The sequence below is a fragment of the Carcharhinus amblyrhynchos genome, chromosome 4, assembly GCF_965287045.1.
Source record: "Carcharhinus amblyrhynchos chromosome 4, sCarAmb.v2.hapA, whole genome shotgun sequence".
NCBI lineage: Eukaryota > Metazoa > Chordata > Chondrichthyes > Carcharhiniformes > Carcharhinidae > Carcharhinus > Carcharhinus amblyrhynchos.
This window is the reverse complement of record NC_137327.1, coordinates 2,769,922-2,790,166: the sequence shown is the minus strand read 5'-3', so window position 1 is coordinate 2,790,166 and position 20,245 is coordinate 2,769,922. Positions and strand designations below refer to the sequence as shown.

General features: G+C 45.9%; 1 protein-coding gene across 1 annotated transcript in view; it reads right to left on the bottom strand.

Annotated features, from left to right (window-relative positions):
* Positions 1-13,299, bottom strand: part of uba2 (ubiquitin-like modifier activating enzyme 2) — a 35,428-nt gene extending 22,129 nt beyond the window's left edge. Inside the window, exons 1-6 of the mRNA XM_080186678.1 lie at positions 13,107-13,299; positions 8,559-8,642; positions 7,259-7,329; positions 4,671-4,735; positions 2,659-2,759; positions 890-1,011 (exon numbers count right to left, since the gene is read on the bottom strand). Of these exons, the coding sequence (XP_080042804.1) occupies positions 890-1,011; positions 2,659-2,759; positions 4,671-4,735; positions 7,259-7,329; positions 8,559-8,642; positions 13,107-13,244 (581 nt within the window). The 5' untranslated portion in view covers positions 13,245-13,299. The remainder of the gene's footprint in view (positions 1-889; positions 1,012-2,658; positions 2,760-4,670; positions 4,736-7,258; positions 7,330-8,558; positions 8,643-13,106) is intronic.
* Between the last annotated feature and the right edge of the window lie 6,946 nt (positions 13,300-20,245).

The window sequence follows — 20,245 nt, the reverse complement described above, 5'->3', positions numbered from 1 at the left end:
ATGAGATTGTGTGCGAGTAAGGAAGCAGGCTGCAGAGATATGGATAATCTCAAACTTTTGCAGGGTAGGATGTGGGAAGCCATCCAGAAGTGCGTTACAATAGTCAAGTCTAAAGACAGCAAAGGCATAGATGAGGTTTTCAGCAGCAGGGTGGCTGAGCCAATGACGTAGTCAGGCGATATTACCACAAGGACATGGACATTCTTTGTGAGGCTGTAGTTAGATATGTGGTCAGAAGCTCACCTTGTGAGTCAAATATGGCACCAAAGTTGTGAAGTCTGCTTCACACTCAGACAGGTACCAGGGAGTGGAATGGAGTCAGCAGCTAAGGACCAAAATATTTAATTGGAATAATTTCTGCTGGTCCAGTGGTGGATGTTGGAAAAGCAGACTGATAATTTAGTGACAATGGAGGTATAAAGACAGGAGGTGAAGGAGAGCTGAGTATCGTCATGTAGATGAGAAATAGGAGGGAGCATGACTATATCCTTGGGGATCACCAATGGTGTGGGAACAGAAGACATCGTAGGTAATACTCCAGCATGGACTACAGTGGAAGGTAATGGAGGTGGGCACTGTGTGAAATGCTGCACAGGTTGAGGACGAGAAGGGATTGTTCACTTCTGGCACGGTTAAATTTGTAACTTTGATGAAAGCCATTTCATTATAGCGCCACAGGAGGAAGCCTGATTGGAGCTATATCCATTGTTGAGACACAAACGGTCAGAAACACTTTGATGGACACACACATGCACCCACAATCAGATACACACTTTCCTACAATAAAAACAAAATATTCTGGAAATATTCAGCAGCTCAGGCAGCATCTGGAGAGAGAATCAGAGTTAATGTTTTAAGCCAATGGCATTTCATCAGAACAGCTCCTTACTTGAAGAGATATTTTGCCCAAACGATACAGTGGATTGGCTCTGAAGGAGTGTTTCGGATTGTGCAACCTGGAAATGTTTTCTGTGTTGGTTTGGGCTGACACTCATAGCATTCCGTTACTCCCTGCAAAATGAGAGTTTTACTTTCAGCAAAATCAAAACAGGTCCAGTCTCTCACTCAGCCTGCCCCCACCATGCTATTTGTAAGAAAATTAGCATGCAGTAACATGAAAGGTGACAACATTGAAGAAATCAGAGTTTATGTTAACTGTGAGGCTTGACAAGTTTTTACGTTCAAAGATGCTGCGCTGAACACTCAGTGACGAAGCTAATTGAAAGACTTAGAAAATAGGCCCAAGGTAATACTAGTTCAGAACAAGAACCATTTCACTACCATCTGCACACTGATCTCAGAGTGGAATAATTGAGCCATGCCTTGGGCTGGCAGGAAAGTGGAGTCGAGACCTCAATCAGATCAGCCATGATCTTACTGAAGCAGGTTCAAAGGGCCAAAAGGCCTCCCTCCTGCCCCTACATTACTGGAGAGAGGACACAAATACAAATTTCACTTCCACACCCATCGCTATCCAGCCACATCTGTGGGAAGCTGCAATGTTTGCAGTTGCAGCATGAAGCCAGTGTCAAACTCAGCAATTTTAACCACCTTGTTTCCAACACTCTCCTGACGTTTACAAGAAGAATGCTCACTGAGATAAGGACACTGAGATAAGGACACTGAGGGCAGCTGGTAACCATAACACCCATAACCGAGTAAGTCAGCACCTTCATATGAACATACAAATTAGCAGCAGGCCACTCGGCCCTTTGAGTCTGTCCTGTCATTCATTAAGGTCATGGCTGTACTGGCTGTAGCCTCTCGCACACCCCTGATGTCTCTTCACCCCCCCCCGTTCACCAAGACTCTATCCAGCTCTGCTTTGAAAACATTCAAAGATTCTGCTCCCACTGCCTTTTGAGGAAGAGAATTCCAAAGACTCACAACCCTCAAAGAGAAACAATCCCTTCTCATCTGTCTTAAATGTGCGACTGGTCATTTTTAAACAGTGACCCCTAGTTCTAGATTCTCCCACAAGGGGCAACATCCTCCCTTCATCCACCCCTCAGGATCTTACAGGTTTCAATCAAGTCGCCTCTTACTCTTCTAAACTCCAGCGGATAAAAGCCTAGCCTGTCCAACCTCTCCTCATTGGACAACCCACCCATTCCTGGTATTAGTTCAGTAAACATTCTTCGAATCGCTTCCAATGCATTTACATCCTGCCTTAAATATGGAGGCCAACACTACACCATACTCCCGATGTGGTCTCACCAGCATTACAACCTCTCTATGTTTATACTTATTTCTTCACAATTAATGTTAACATTTTATTAGCTTTCCAAATTACTTGCTGCACCTGCACGTTAATCTTTTGTGATTCATGCACTAATACAGCCAGATCCCTCTGAATCCTCTTACCGTTTAGGTAAGCTTCTTTTTTATATTCTTCCTGCCAAAATGGACAATTTCACATTTGCCTGGATTATACCCCATTTGCCAGATCTCTGATCACTCACTTAACATATCCATGTCCTCTTCCAGCCTTCTTACATCCCCTTCATAACTTACTTTTGCACGTTTCTTTGTGTCATCAGCAAATTTAGCAAAAAAAAAACCTTCAGTCCCCTCACCCAAGCACAGAACACTGGGGATGTTGGGGTTGTTTTTATTAAACTAAAAAGCAGTCATTGCAGAATAAGTAATGTTCAGTACCTTTTTGATAACAGTGACTTGACCAAGATATCCTGCAGTCCCACTCTCTATAAGAGGAATGTCAGCAGCGAGACACATTCTATTCACATGGTTACGAGCAGCTAAATAAATACAACAGATCAAAAAGCAACATTAGAGATCTGTAAATATGATCGACCATTAAGCAGCGAATTGCTGCTCATGTGCATGAGTCGCAAAAACCCAGCTTGCAGGTGCAGCAGGTGGTCAGGAAGGCGAATGGGATGCTGGCCTTCATAGCGAGGGGGATTGAATATAAAAGTAGGGAGGTCTTGCTGCAGCTGTATAGGGCATTGGTGAGGCTGCAGCTGGAGTACTGTGTGCAGTTTTGGGCGCCGCACCTGCGCAAGGATATTTTGGCCCTGGAGGGAGTGCAGAGGAGGTTTACTAGGCTGATACCGGAGTTGAGGGGATTGAGCTATGAGGAGAGGCTGAATAAACTAGGCTTGTACTCGTTAGAGTTTAGAAGAATGAGGGGAGATCTCATTGAGACGTATAAGATGATGAATGGGATGGATAGGATAGAGGTGGAGAGACTCTTCCCGCTCAAAAAAGACAGTAGGACTAGGGGGCACAGCCTCAAGATAAAGGGGAGGCGGTTTAGAACGGAGTTGAGGAGGAACTTCTTCACTCAAAGGGTGGTGAATCTCTGGAATTCTCTGCCCGTTGAAGTGGTGGAGGCTGCCTCGCTAAATATTTTTAAGAAGCGGGTTGATGGGTTCTTGATAAGAGAGGGGATTAAGGGTTATGGGGAGAGGGCGGGAAAGTGGAACTGAGCCACAACAGATCAGCCATGATCTTATTGAATGGCGGGGCAGGCTCGAAGGGCTAGATGGCCTACTCCTGCTCCTATTTCTCATGTTCTTATGTTCTTATTTGAGCAACAGGATGTGCACACAATCTACATTTTAAAATGCACCATTTCAAAAAATACCAAGCACCTTGTTTCTGTCATCTCAGAGAGTTCTGTGCAGTAGAGAAGCAAGCTCCTAAGTTAGAGAAGGAAGAATGCTGAGTTGTTCTACTTAAAGATGGTTTTCATGCAACAGAGAGATAGCAGTGCCATTCTGTGCCAGTGCAAACAGCAGATATTGTCCAATACACATTTACACTGCTAGTTCTTTCTCCCTTGATACCTGTTCCTTTAAACGCAAGGAGCTTAAGTTTTGAGAAGTATTGCTCTCTTTGAAATCCAGCTGGTGACCTTGTAAACCAGTCATATAAGGAACCTCTGATTCAAGTGAGGAATTGTTATGCTTGCCAAAAGCAGAACAGAAACCTGCTGCACTGATCTCACCATCCCTATTTACAGCCAATCCAAATAGCTGCACAATTCGGGCATTCTCTGATTGCAATGGCCATCCATAAGATATAGGAACAGAATGAGGCCGCTTGGTCCATCGAGTCTGCTCTGCCATTCAATCATGGCTGATATTTTTCTCATCCCCATTCTCCTGACTTTTCCCCATAACCCCTGACCTCCTCATTAATCAAGAACCTATCTATCTCTGTCTTAAAGACACTCAGTGACCCGGCCTCCACAGCTTTCTGCAGCAAAAAGTACCACAGATTCACCGCTCTCTGGCTGAAGAAATTCCTCCTCATCTCTGTTCTAAAGGATTGTCCCTTTAGCCTGAGGTTCTAGTTCTCTGGTTCTAGTTCTTCCTACTAGTGGAAACATCCTCTCCATGCCCACTCTATCCAGGCATCGCAGTATCCTGTAAGTTTCAATAAGATTCCCCCTCATCCGTCTAAACTCCCAAAGAGTACAGACCCAGAGTCCTCAAACCCCAGTGGCTTATTTGTTAAGGCAGTATGCACTGAGCCATGAGGATCTGGAAGATCTAACCTTTGATTCCGGTTCCAGCTCAGTTGACCTCCCTCAGCGCCGGCTGGGGTGCCACTAGATTACGGAGAGGATACGTAACTTTTTTTTTCACAAAGAGTTCATTTACCATTCATTCCTCGTGTTTGAAACCAGCAGAAATCCTTACCCCTGTTATCCAGAGCATTCATCACAAGCGTAAACTGCCTGAAGAATTCCACGTTATAACCTGGGCTGTGGGTAACAAAGATAAAAGCACTCTTTTACAAATTAGACCAAAAAACATTAAGACAGCACATTGTTGTCGCAACAGCCCACCACCAACAACTTGTCCTGGTCTCCCCATGCCGACACCATAATTAAGAAAGCCCACCAATGCTTCTACTTTTTCCAGAAGACTAAGGAAATTTGGCATGTCAGCTACAACTCTCACCAACTTTTACAGATGCACCATACAAAACATTCTTTCTGGTTATATCACAGCTTGGCATGGGCTCCTGCTCTGCCCAAGACTGCAAGGAACTACAAAAGGTCATGAATGTAGCCCAGTCCATCACGCAAACCAGCCTCCCATCCATTGACTCTGTCTACACTGGCTGCTACCTCAGCAAAGCAACTAGCATAATTAAGGACCCCACACACCCCAGACATTCTCTCTTCCACCTTCTTCCATCAGGAAAAAGATACAAAAGTCTGAGGTCACCTACCAACCGACTCAAGAACAACTTCTCCCCTGCTGCTGTCAGACTTTTGAATGGACTTACCTCTCACTAAGTGGATCTTTCTCTTTACCCTAGCTATAACTGTAACACTACATTCTGCACTTTCATTTCCTTCTTTATGAACGGTATGCTTTGCCTGTATAGTGTGCAAAAAACAATACTTTGCGCTGTATGTTAATACATGTGACAGTAATAAACCAAATCAAAGCCCATTCCAAACATTCCATTCTTTTGTCATCCGGCATGACGATTCCCACCCTCTTGGTCATCATCTCAATAGATGAGCAAGTTTAATGGGGAAAATCAGTGGCTGGGAGCTTGGAAAGGAGGGAGAGGTCACTGTGCATTGCAGGCTGCACCCTCCCACCTGGGTCGCACCCACCAGGCGGCAAATCATCGATCATTTCGGCAAGCAATGAAATGATGTTACAACAGTCAAGAATTGGCAAATGCCATCTGATCCAATTAAGCTAAATTGTGCGGGACTAACTTCAGATCTCACTTCCATCACCGAAAATTGAGATATTAACCTTTTTTCAGCAAAGATCATGATCCATATTTTCATTCATTTCTGCTCCCCTCATTTGAATGAACTAACTCTGGAAATCTCAGAGCCTTTGCTGACAAATCTGTGGAATGTCTACACTTTCTGAAGTAAAGGAAATATTTCTTTCTGGGTTCTCAGTTTAATCTGTCTCATTAATATTTTCTGGGTGTTGTTTATTTATCCCCAGGATGTGACCAGGCCAATATTTACTGACCATCTCTCTCATTACCCTCCAGAGAGTGGTGTAGACTAATTCTTGAGCCTCTGCAGTCTATGGGGGAAAGGTGACCCCACAGTTAGGTCAGACTTTCAGGATTTAAAATTTAAAGAAATGGTATCAATAAAAATTGCCACAAAACTGTCAGAAAATTCCAGCTCATTTAGCCAGCTGGTTTGGGCCTACATGTTACTCCCATCCCAACCAACATGGTGACAATGCAACTGTTTGGGGGCAGCATATTGACATATTGGTTAGCGCTGCTGCCTCTCAGCCCCAGGGACCCGGGTTCAATCCCCGGCTTGGGTCACTGTCTCTGTAGAGTTTGCACATTCTCCCCATGTCTGCATGGGTCTCCGCTGGGTGCTTCGGTTTCCTCCCACACTCCAAAGATGTGCAGGTTAGGTCGTTGGCCATGCTAAATTGAGCCAGTGTCAGGGGATTAGTAGGGTAAATATGTGGGGTTACAGGAATAAGGCCTGGGTGGGATTGTGGTTGGTGCATGCTTGATGGGCCGAACAGCCTCCTCCTCCACTCCAGAAACTCTATGACAATTAGCTGCTGCACGAATTGGTACCTAACAAGTCAATCAGATACAGCATGGAGTATTTGAATCCACTAAATTATAGGATTTCGAAAGAAGTAACCAATATAAAATGCCAGCATGGTATAACCAGACAGGGGAAGCAGTGGTATTGTCATTGGGCTAGTAATCCAGAGACCCAGGGTAATGCTCTGGGGACCAGGTTTCGAACCCCACCACGGCAGATGGTGAAATTTGAATTCAAAAATCTGGAATTAAGAATCTACTGATGACCATGAAACCATTGTCGATTGTTGGATAAACCCATCTGGGTCACTAATGTCCCTTTAGGGAGGGAAATCCGTCATCCTTACCTGGACTGGCCTATACGGGAGTCCAGAGCCACAGCAATGTGGTTGACGTTTAAAATGCCTTCTCGAAGGACACTCAATTCAAGGTGATTGGGGATGGGCAGTAACACACACAACCCAAGAAAGAATTTTAAAAAGATTAACAGAATGTTGAGACCAGCAGGAATAAAGGATGACATTTTGAGATATGCTGAAGGTCGGGAAAGATGCCATATAAAATTCTTTAACAGGAACAGTCTCTTCCTGATCAGAAGAACTGAGACTACCACAACTCTTCAAATTCATTGCTAGCCCTCTATTCTTCACGTAAATGTCTCAAACATCACTTTAAAAATAAAGTACACTGTTCTGCAGACACAACAAAAGATAAAGCTTACTTCATGATGCTGTCGTGATGAGCTGCAATCCTGGCCTCAGGGCAGAACTTTAAGGCACTCTCCTTGGCCACCTGCAAACCAAATGAAAGTTGAATAAAATTTGAATCTCTTCCCACTCTGTTTTACTGCATATCTTTCTGCTTCCTTCCCTCTCATGTAACTATCCACCTTCCTGCTGAACGCATCAAAGTTGTGCAGTTCAACATCTTCCTGTGGGAAAGAGCACCACATTCTCACCAAGTAAAGACACATTCCCTGATTTTGCAATTGGGCCGTCCTGTAGTTATGGACCCAGTTTTGAAGTTTTTCGAAGTGTGAACATTCTCTCCATACATACCCTGTCAAGACCAACACAATGTTAAAAGACCTCAATCAGATCTCCTTTCAGCCTTTGTAGAAGTAACCTGTTTAATCCTTTGTGATGGTTGTAATCTCCTACGTTCTGGTATCATCATTACATAATCACAGAATGATACGGCACAGAAGGAAGCAGTTTGTTCGAATTTGCCAGTACCAGTTCTTTGGGGAGTAACTGATTGCTGTTAGTCCATTGTTCAGTAAATACTCTCCCTTCAAGTTTTCCTTCAATCCCTCTTTGTTGAACATTATTATTGAACCTGCTTCCACTGCTCTTCCAACCTGTGCATCAACCACGCAAAAGTGTTTTTACTTCATCTCTGCTTCTTTGATTAATCACTTTAAATCTCTGTCCCCAGATTACCAACCTTCCCGCCAGTGAATACTGCTTATCCTTATTTATTCTATCAAAGCTCGTATACACATTAACTGTGCTAGTCTCATCAACCCTTTCCGTTACTTCAAAGAACTGAACCAAGTTAATCAACCACTTTTCTTTAAAGAATTCTGTCTGGTTGACTTGCCATTTAAACCTGTTACCCACCTTGCTGCCACTCTTAACAGTTTCTCATTTATTTATTTTCATTAATTTCTGGGACTCTGGCGAGGTCAGCATTTACTGCCCATCCCTGGTTGCCCTTCAGAAGGTGGAGATGAGCTGCCTCCTTGAACCACTGCAGTCCCTGAGGCTGCCCAGAAGTCAGACAGACAGGAAAGGTCTAGCTTTGTAATGCTGATTATTTAAAAAACAATTAAACCATTAATGTAGGAAAATGTCATAATGGGCAGGATTTTCCTGCTGCGCGAGCCCCAAAACCGGAAAAGCCCTCCTGCAGCCACTCCCCCAACTCATTATGATTCCCGCAGTAAGCGGGATAGGAAAACTCCCCCCAAAGTATTTTACAGAAGCAAGAAAAGACAAGTCTGCCTCAATGACTGTTACCTGAGCTTTCGACTTGCCAACATGCTTCTTCTGAAAGAGAAATTGTCGGTTAAGGTTGCTGACGTCGATAGTATCCAAATCCATCTGGAAACAAGTGAAAGTGGCTTGTTAGAAATTCAATCTCCGTCAGAGGTAGGATCGTGAAATAAATCCACAGGATCAGTACCAACTCTCAATGTGTTCCCAATCTCAAATCCAACATGGGGACAGCTAAGTGGCACAGTGGTTAGCACTGCTGCCTCAGGGCCAGGAACCTAGGTTCAATTCCCAGCCTGGGTCACTGTCTGTGAGGAGTCTGCACATTCTCCCCACATCTGTGTGTGTTTCCTCCAGGTGCTCCGGTTTTCTCCCACAATTGAAAGATTTGCAGATTAGGTGGATTGGCAATGTTAAATTATCCCTTAGTGTCTGGGGTAATAGCTAGGGTAAATGTGTGGGGTTACGGGAATAGGATCTGGATGGGATTGTGGTCGGTGCAGACTCAGTGGGCCGAATGGCCTCCTTCTGCACTATAGGATTCTATGATTCTGTTTATCACAGGAGCAAGAGGATGTTGAGAAAAGAAATCTGAAGCTCTTGCTCAATAATATCCAGAGTCAAGAAATCACTGTGTGGGAGCATTCACAACTAAACGGAGCACAGAGAGGCTGATAAACAGCACAATAAATCTATTTGCCAAAAAGAAATCGTGTGGGATATGTGAAGTTTTATGACCTGAAATACAGAATTTGGAACCAATGAGGTAAGATTAATTCCGTCCTGCTCGCTGGTTAGATTACATTTCGAATATTATCTACTGTTTTTAATTTAAAGCTGTTTATTTACTCAACATTTCAAATCAAGCAATTTAATATAAGAGAGAAAATGCTGGAAAATCTCAGTAGGTCTGGCAATTTAATATAAGTTTTTGTTTAAGAACATTCCAATTTAAATTCAAGATGATTTGAATTAAGCAAAATGTAACACATCCAGTTTTGGGCACAGCATTTTGGGAGCAAGTCAAAGCCCTGGAAAAGATGTTGAAATTATTCACGATGATGTCAGCAACGAGAGAGTGTAAATACTAAACCTGGGGCTCTTTTCATTCAAGCAAAGACTCAGGGGAAATCTGGTGGAGGGGTTGGAAATGAGGTTTCTTTAAATGTATTCATTCATGGGACGTGGGTATCACTGGCTGGACCAGCATTCACTGCCCATCCCTAACTACCCTTGAACTGAGTGTCTCGTTCAGGCATTTAAGTGTCAACCACATTACTATGGATCTAAAGTCACTCCAGGCCAGACATACAAGTAAGGATTGGGGATTTCCTTCTCTAAAGGACATAGGTATGGTTTTGATTAAATAAATTGAGAAAAATTACTCCCATTGGTTGCTGAATTAGTAGCCAGAGGACAAATATGTTCAAACATATGTTTATAGAGTTGTTTGGACACAAATTGCCCCACTAGAAATAGCAAACAAGCAAAACCCCCAAGAACTGTCAACAGGGAAATGGGGAGAAGGCAGAGAGTGGGACAAAGGGGGAGAAATCGATCTTACGAAGAGCCAGCAATGGTCCAAATCGGGATATGATGTGGATATGCCGGCGTGGACTGGGGTAAACACAGTAAAAAGTCTGACAACCAGAACTCTCCATTCACCTGAAGAGGAGGAAACCCTTCGAAAGCTAGTGAGTTTACTAACAAATAAATCGGTTGGACTTAAACCTGGTGTTGTCAGACTTTTTACTGTGTTTACCCCAGTCCAACACTGGCATATCCACATCAAATCAGGTTAACAGGAAACATTTTTCATATAAAGGCTTATCATATTATCACTGCCTCACAAGAACAGGGTGCAATTAGTAAGATCAATTACTGATTGATTCCACCATGTGATGTGTTTAAATGCTTATTCCTTCTTTTACTTTATTCCAGCTCCTTTTGCTATTGTTACTGAACATTCTGTCTCCATCTAACATCAGGACTTCTAAACTGGTTGTGTACAAGAACAGTACAACATAGGAACAAGCTCTTCAGCCCACAAAGCCTGCGCCAACACATTACGCCTTTCTATACTAAAGACCTTTTGCCTCTATGCGGTCTGTAACCCTCTATTCGCTGCCTAATCATGTATCTGTCAAGATGCCTCTTAAATGTTGCTATTGTACCTGCTTCTACCACCTCCTCTGGCAGTGCTTTCCACACACTTACCACCCTCTGTGTAAAAAATATTGCCTCACATCTTCTTTAAACATTCCCCCTTTTACCTTAAAGCTATGTCCCCTAATCATTGACATTTCTACCCTGGGAAAAAGACTCCGACTATCCATCCTGTCCATGCCTCTTAATTTTGTAAACTGCTATCAGATTGCCCCTCAGACTCCGATGGTCAAGAGAAAACAAACAAGTTTGTCCAATCCCCCCCATAGCTAATACTTTCCAAACCAGGAAACGTCCTGGTAAACCTTTTCAATACCCTCTCCAAAGCCTCTACATCCTTCTGGTAGTGTGGCGACCAGAATGGTACAATGTTCCAAAAGTTCTCTGCAACTACAATATGACTTGCCAATTAACATAAGAAATAGGAGCAGGAGTAGGCCATCTAGCCCCTCGAACCTGCCCTGCCATTCAATAAGATCATGGCTGATCTGTCGTAGCTCAGTTCCACATTCCCGCCCTCTCCCCATAACCCTTAATCCCCTTGCCTATCAAAAACCTATCAACCCGCGTCTTAAAAATATTGAGTGAGGCAGCCTCCACCACTTCAACGGGCAGAGAATTCCAGAGATTCACCACCCTTTGAGTGAAGAAGTTCCTCCTCAACTCTGTTCTAAACCGCTCCCCCCTTTATCCTGAGGCTGTGCCCTCTAGTCCTACTGTCCTTTCTGAGCAGGAAGAGCCTCTCCACCTCTATCCTATCCATCCCATTCAACATCTTATACGTCTCAATGAGATCTCCCCTCATTCTTCTAAACTCTAACGATTATATTCTATGCCCCAACTGATGGAGACAAGCATGGCATACACCTTCTTCACCAGCTTGCCACTAATCTAATACCACTGACTGCCTGAAGGCAGGTCCACAGGTGTCAGCTTCAGTTCAGTGGGGTGCACACTCATCCCACAGTCTGATAATTGCTGCTTCAAGACCCATTCTAAAGAGTTGAGCTCAAATCTAGGCTGCCGGTCCCAATGTGGGAGTGCTGCATTGTCAGTTACCATTTTTCAGCCTCTTGGCTGGGCATAAATAAAAGGTCCCATGGCACTGGCCAATATTTATTCCTCAATCGACATCACCAAAATGGATCATTTACCTCATTACTGTTTCTGTGACCTTGCTGTGTTGCTCACGTTAAACAATGACCACATCTCAAAGATAAATCACTGAATGTAAAGTGATTTAGAATGAAAACAAGTCTTTCCTTACCGTGCAAGCTGCTTTCTACACAGAGCTGTGTGAACTGCCACAGCAACAATTCATTGTGATGTGGCTTGTCACTTTTATCAGATAACGTTCCTGCACTTGCAATTTGGATGTGGGACATAGGACAAGTCATTCCAAACAGCAAAGGATTATTGGGAATGTTTTACATAATATCTGACTGACTATAATGCAAGCTGAAGAATAATTATTTTTCATGACCTCAGATGCAGTGGTTAGCACTGCTGCCACTCAGCACCAAGGACCCAGGTTAGATTCCAGCCTTGGATGGCTGTGGACTCTGCATGTTCTCCCCGTGTTTGCGTGGGTTTCCTCCGGGTGCTCTGGTTTCTTCTCACAGTCCAACAATGTGGACATTAAGCAGATTGGCCATATTAAATTGCCCCAAGATGTGCTGTTTAGAGGGATTAGCAGGGTAAATGCATGAGCTAAAAGCAAAATACTGCAGTTGCTGGAATCTGAAACAAAAACAGGAAATGCTGGAAAATCTGACAGCCTCTGTGGGGAGAGAATAGAGCCCACGCTTCGAGTCTAGACGACTTTTCGTCAGAGTTCTGGAGGGTCATTTAGACGCGAAACGTTGGCTGTTAGTCCCTTCGAAGGGACTAACCTGAAAGCTTGTGCGTCTACTATCAAATAAATCGGCTGGACTAAAACCTGGTGTTGTCAGACTTTTTACTGTGTTTACCCCAGTCCAACGCAGGCACATCCACATCATGTTCTTTTCCCCCCACAGAGATTGTCAGACCTGCTGAGACTTTCCAGCATTCTCTGTAAATACCTGAGCTAATGGAGATAGGGCAGGGAGAAGATGCTCAGTCGATGTAGAGTTGATGGCCCGAATAGCCTCCTGTAAGGATTCTAGGAAAATATCCCCGGCTCCTCAAACAGAACCATGGAAAAGTTACAGCACAGAAAGAGGCCATTTGGCCACCTTGCCCATGCCAGCCCGAGGATACCCAGGAGCCACAGAATGTTTGACACTGACCCTAGACATACAGACAGCCTCATTCAAACCGTGCAGGGAGTGCTGTGGGCCCCCGTCTCCACAGCGCGGCAAAGCCCAGGCCCAGCCTCAGTTCCCGCGCCCCGGCCTCCCGCAGCCTCGGCTTTTCCTTCCTTACCACCTCAATGTCCCGGAAGCCGGCCAGCACCAGGTTTTTCAACAGCTCGCAGCCGATGCCGCCGGCGCCCACCACCAGCAGCCGGCACCGGGACAACCGCTCCGACAGAGCGCGGGAGAGCGGCCCGACCAGCGCCATGTTGCTCAGCCAAAGGGCCCCGAGCCGGCCAGCACTCGCCGAGAAAGGCCGGAGCCTCGACCGCGGCCTCCACAGGCAGCGCCCCCACCGGCCTGGAGTCAGAGTCCTCCAAACACAGCGCGCCCACATCGGACCGGAGTCAGTCCTTCCAACACAGCGCCTCCACCAGCCCGGAGTCAGAATCCTCCCAACGCAGGGCCCCCACCGGACCGAAGTTAGCTCCTCCCAACACAGCACCCCCACTGGCCCGGAGTCAGAGTCCTCCCAACACAGCGCCTCATCGGCCCGGAGACAGAGTCCTCCCGACACAGCGCCCCCACCAGCCCGGAATCAGAATCCTCCCAACACAGCGCCCACACTGGACCGGAGTTAGCGTCCTTCCAACACAGCATCCCCACCGGCCCGGAGACAGAGTCCTCCCAACACAGCGCCCCCACCGGCCCGGAGACACGGTCCTCCCCACACAGCGCCCCCACCGGCCCGGAGACAGGGTCCTCCCCACACAGCGCCCCCACCGGCCCGGAGACAGGGTCCTCCCCACACAGCGCCCCCTCCAGTGGTGGAGGTGTAGCAGATTGATCCTGGAGGTGAGGAGTTTGTGTTCTGGGCATTCAGAGGCCTGAGGGGCAGTGACAGGATGGACACGGAGAGGGTGTTTCCTCCTGTCCGGTAATCTGGAGCCGGAGGATGAGGGGCGGCAGGAGTCAGAGGGAGCTGGGGAGCGGTCATTCCTGTCCGGGGCGGGGGATTCTCGGGCCCAGAGCGCGGCGGCCTGAGGTTGGGCCGGCCACAGGATGGGAAGGTTAATGAACTGGGCGAGTTGGTTGTGGGGAAGCTGGGCCTGGGAGTGTGAGGGAGGCAGGTTTAACCGAGCCTTTCCAGCGGGGAGATTGATGAACTGAGCGGAACAGTCTGCAAGGTGCTCGTTTGGAGCCAGTCAGACACGATGGGCCGAATGGCCTCGCTCCCCACTGCAACAATTCTGTGATTCCCCCCAAAGCCGCACCACTGGGACCCCTCCCCATAACAGGGACCCCCCCACACAACACCACCACTGGGACCCCCCCCCACAACACCACCAGAGGGACCCCCCCACACAACACCACCACTGGGACCCTCCCCCACAACACCACCACAGGGACCCCCCCCCCACAACAACAACACCACAGGGACCCCCCCCCACAACAACAACACCACAGGGACCCCCCCACAACAACAACACCACAGGGACCCCCCCACAACAACAACACCACAGGGACCCCCCCCACAACAACAACAACACCACCACCACCACTGGGACCCCCCCCCCCACAACAACACCACCACAGGGACCCCCCCACAACAACACCACAGGGACCCCCCCCACAACAACAACACCACAGGGACCCCCCCCCACAACAACAACAACACCACCACCACCACAGGGACCCCCCCACACAACAACAACACCACCACCACAGGGACACCCCCCCACAACAACAACACCACCACAGGGACCCCCCCCCCCACAACAACACCACCACCACAGGGACCCCCCCCCACAACAACACCACCACCACAGGGACCCCCCCCCCACAACAACACCACCACCACAGGGACCCCCCCCCCACAACAACACCACCACCACAGGGACCCCCCCCAACAACAACACCACCACAGGGACCCCCCCCCCCACAACACCACCACCACAGGGACCCAACTCCCATTTCCCCACCTTAACCCTCAATTCCCGTATTGATTAAAAACCTGTTTCGACCTTGAACACACTTAGTGACCCAGCTCTCTGTGGTAAAGAATCCCATAGATTCACTCCCCTCGGAGAGAAGGAAGTCCTCCTCATCTCTGTCTTCAACAGGCGACCCCTTTACTCTGAGATCATTCCCTCTGGTCCTAGACTCTCCCATAGGGGGAATATACTTTCAGTATCAACCCTATCAAGCCCCTTGTCAATCTGATTCTCAATAAGGTCGCCTCTCATTTTTCTAAACTCCCCACTGCTACACAGTCCTCCCAACACAGTGACTGGTAACTTCCTCGCTGGACTGGGAGCAAGTACCTTTTCCCAAGGAATCACTTGACCAGCATGGCACTCGCGGGGAAAGAGCCGTCTGTTAATTTTGAACCACAATCACTAATTGATGGAGAGAAAGCTGGCAAAGGCTGGTGACTTACTGAAAGCGACAAGCGTTAAGTTTTGAACCAATGATTTTTGAAATTAGTATGCTTTGGCGAACAAGTGAAGATGGAACTTACTTTCTTTGTCTTTCCTGCAGTTATCGTTTGCTTATAACTTGTCCACATTTGAAAACCTGCGAGAAGATGAACTGATTCAGTTCTGTATTCTCCTCCATGCCAAAACTCCATTGATTTTGATCTGATTTGATTTATTGTCACACATATTAACATACAATTAAAAGTACTGTTTCTTGTATGCTTTACAAAGCATACCGTTCATAGAGAAGGAAATGAGAGAGTGCAGAAAGTAGTATTACAGTCATAGATGGGGTGTAGAGAAACATCAACTTGATGCAAGGTAGGTGCATTCAAAAGTCAGACAGCAGCAGGGAGGAAGCTGTTCTTGAGTTGGCTGGTATGTGACCTCAAACTTTTGTATCTTTTTCCCAAAGGAAGAAGGTGGAAGAGAGAATGTCCTGGGTGTATGGGGTCCTTAATTATGCTGGTTGCTTTACTGAGGCAGCAGGAAGTGTAGACAGAGTCAGTGAATGGGAGGCTGGTTTGCGTGATGGATTGAGGTTCATACGTTTGTAGTTCCTTGCGGTCTTGGCCAGAGCAGGCCCGTACCAAGATGTGATACAACCTGTGAGACGTTGGTGAAAACTTCACATGCAGGATGCTCCAGTCAACAGCATCAAACCCCTGTGAACTTTATCTTTATTTTATGAAATCTGTCCTCCAAAGTCCATCTCTGCAGAGACACCGTTGTCCTTTGTTAGTATGTTATGACAACAGTAGATGTTAATTGCAAAGTAAACCGAACCCCAGAGGGAAACTTGGCTTATGAGTCATAACTTTTTTTTAATATTCTGAAACTAAGAAGAAAATGTATTAAAACTCAGCAGCTTGAAGTCCAGTAACACTTTGGGAATTATGAAAATTAAAGTAAAAGGTTTATTGCTAAAAGAAAACCTAAGCACACAAGATTACAGTTACACAATTGGTATACTACTATATTACACAAAGGTATACTACTCAATCTCTCAACACCTCACTTCCACCCTGTTGTGGAAATCCAAATCTTCAGAACAAGACTGAAATTTGCAATATTAAGTGCATCTTCTCCCAACCCAGAACTGTTTCCCCTCATACAGCCAACTCTGAATCACACACCTGTCCTTATATATATCCTTTAATATTGCATCTACAATTCCATTGTCCTCAGCACTTCTTTGAGCTTAACCGTTCCAAAATATAAAAATCTTTCATCTTTTCCAATGTCCTGAATTTCAGGCCAAATACAATTTAAAACCTTTCCTTGGTTACTTATGAAACCATTGCAGCATGTAAATGATCCTTTCACTTCCCTTTGAAATTTAACAGTTGAAAACAAGTTCCCCAGGTATCTCCTAATGCAAATTTCTATCCTAGCCTATTTATCTGTAAACCATTTGTCGCATTACAAATCCACACCTTCAGTACTTGCCTCTCAACTTGTCCACACAAGAACTGCATTAATTTTTCCCAGTTTAAATTGTTCACGCACACAGCCTTCTTTACAGATTAACACATTCCCCAAAACTAGCAAATAAATAACATCCTGTCTCATCAGTGCCTGCATGCTGGGGTATTTTTATAAAGGGATAGTTATACTTTCAGTATATAATTATGTGTTAACCACTTTGTGTAATCTATTTTTAAAGACATTTTGTCTTCTAATAAATCATTCAGTTTATTGAAATAAGCCAGGTTGAAGTCTCATAAGAACATAAGAAATAGGAGCAGGAGTAGGCCAACTAGCCCTTCGAGCCTGCCCCGCCATTCAATAAGATCATGGCTGATCTGTCTTGGCTCAGTTCCACATTCCCGCCCTCTCCCCATAACCCTTAATCCCCTCTCTTATCAAAAACCCATCAACTCGCGTCTTAAAAATATTTAGCGAGGTAGCCTCCACCACTTCAACGGGCAGAGAATTCCAGAGATTCACCACCCTTTGAGTGAAGAAGTTCCTCCTCAACTCTGTTCTAAACCGCCCCCCCTTTATCTTGAGGCTGTGCCCCCTAGTCCTACTATCCTTTCTGAGTGGGAAGAGTCTCTCCACCTCTATCCTATCCATCCCATTCATCATCTTATACGTCTCAATGAGATCTCCCCTCATTCTTCTAAACTCTAAAGAGTACGAGCCTAATTTATTCAGCCTCTCCTCATAGCTCAACCCCCTCAACTCCGGCATCAGCCTAGTAAACCACCTCTGCACTCCCTCCAAGGCCAAAATATCCTTGCGTAAGTACGGTGCCCAAAACTGCACACAGTACTCCAGCTGCGGCCTCACCAATGCCCTATACAGCCGCAGCAAGACCTCCCTACTTTTATATTCAATCCCCCTCGCTATGAAGGCCAGCATCCCATTCGCCTTCCTGACCACCTGCTGCACCTACAAGCTGAGTTTTTGCGACTCATGCACAAGGACCCCGAGGTCCCTCTGCACCGTCGCCTGCTGCAGTTCTTCTCCACGTAAGTAATAATCCTCCCTACCATTATTCCTACCAAAGTGGACCACCTTGCACTTGCCAACATTAAATTCCATTTGCCATTTCCTGGCCCGTTCGCCCAGCCAATCTAGATCTTTCTGCAGACTCTCCACACCCTCCGCACAATTTGCCTTTCCACCAATTTTGGTGTCATCAGCAAATTTCGACACCCTACACTCGGTTCCCTCCTCCAGATCATCTATATAAATGGTAAATGGCTGAGGCCCCAGCACCGACCCCTGGGGCACTCCACTAGTCACCATCTGCCAATCCGAATAGCACCCATTGACCCCCACTCTCTGCCTCCTATTTGACAACCAGTCCTCTATCCACGCTAACACCCTACCCCCAACTCCTGGGTCTAACAAGGTCAATGATTTGCCATTTTGGTGAGTGAAATAACCTTTTAAACTGATAGTGTGACTTGAGTTGTGGGTCTAGATAACTATGCATTCCTCCCGTTCTGTTTGTAACAAGTGAGAGAGGAAGTAGCATGGAAGGAGGTTCATGTGAATCATAAACACTGGCACGGACTAATTGATAGGGGTGTCACTGGACTAGTAAACTGGAGATTCATCTGGCAACATGGGCTCAAATCCCACTATAGCAGCTGGTGAAATTTATTTATTAAATCTGGAATTGGAAGCTAGTCATGATACTATCAACTGTTGTAAAAACCTCATCTGGTTCACTAATGTCGTTCAGGAAAGGAAATCTGCTGCCTGTACCTGGTCTAGCTTACATGTGACTCCAGATCCACAGCAATTTGCTCAACAGAAGGCCATTCAGTCCAAAAGCAATTAGGGACAGTCAATAAATGTTGACCTTGTCAGTGACACCCTCATCCCATGAAAGAATAGAAACATAGCTCTTTGTGCTATAAATGAAATGTTATTTCTAAAGTAACCAATTGTTTGAGCCAGGCTCGTTGGGCCTGTTTCCCGGGCTGATTTTGTTCTTTATAGAAAGTTTCTTTATTTACACCACACAAGTTAAATTGCCCCAGTGTGGACCGGGTTATTAAGTGACTGCAAAGGTGTGTTGTGGGAATGGGACAGGAAACATCACAACTGAGTTCCATTGTGAGCTCAACTCACCCGGCACAAGCACATTCCAGGGTCCCCATACATAAACAGGAGCAGGAGTGGCCATTCAGCTCCTCCAGCCTGCTCCACCATTCAGTATGATCACGACTGGTTTAATTATAGCTTTGACACCACATTCCTGCCTACCCCCAACTCCCATCAATCAAGAATCTGCCTTAAAGATATACCTCTATCACTTTCTGTTCTAGCTGCAAACAGCAAACTCAATATGTGGAAGAGATGACCATTCCTGCTCAGCAAGACTCAATTCCATACCAGCTACTACCTTGACCAATCATTTGAAAACTGTTGGACTTTTTTAAAGTTAATTTCATTATAGTCACATGTAGGCCAGACCAGGTAAGGATGGCAGATTTCCTTCCCTAAAGGACATTAGTGAACCAGATGGGTTTTTCTGACAATCGACAATACAAAGAACAAAGAAAATTACAGCACAGGAACAGGCCCTTCGGCCCTCCAAGCTTGCACTGACTGTGCTACCTGACTTAACTAAAACCCCCTACCCTTCCGGGGACCATATCCCTCTATTCATGTACTTGTCAAGACGCCCCTTAAAAGTCACTACCTTATCCATTTCCGCTACCTCCCCCGGCAACAAGTTCCAGGCACCCACTACTCTCTGTGTAAAAAAGTCTTTCTTGGTCATCAGTAGATTCTTAATTCCAGATTTTTTTATTGAATTCAATCTCCCACCATCTGCCATGACAGGATTCGCACCTGGGGCCCCAGAACATTAGCTGAGTTTCTGGATTAATAGTCTCGTGATAATATCACGAGGCCATCGTCTCTCCATACTGGGCACTCACTTGTCTGTCTCACAGAGGCTATTCAGAGACCAGAACGTTATTAAACGGTCTGAGACACACATAGGGAGCTCAGAAAACTTACCGGGAAAAGTGTAGGAAGCGCCACAAAATCTTTTAACAATGAGACAGTGTCTCTGTCGCCTTAGACTCCCCACAAATTCACCTTATCCAAAACACTGCTGCCTGTACCTTCAGTCCCGTTCATCCAGCAGCCCTGAGCTCACCAACTTATGTCAAGTCCTGGTCTGACAACACCGCCAATGCTAAAATTCTCATCCTTGCCTTCTAATTCCTGTATGGCCCAGCCCCTCCCTGTTTCTGTAATCTCCTCCAGCTTTGCACCCCTCAGATCTCTGAGCTGCTCTCATTTCTGGCCTCCTGAG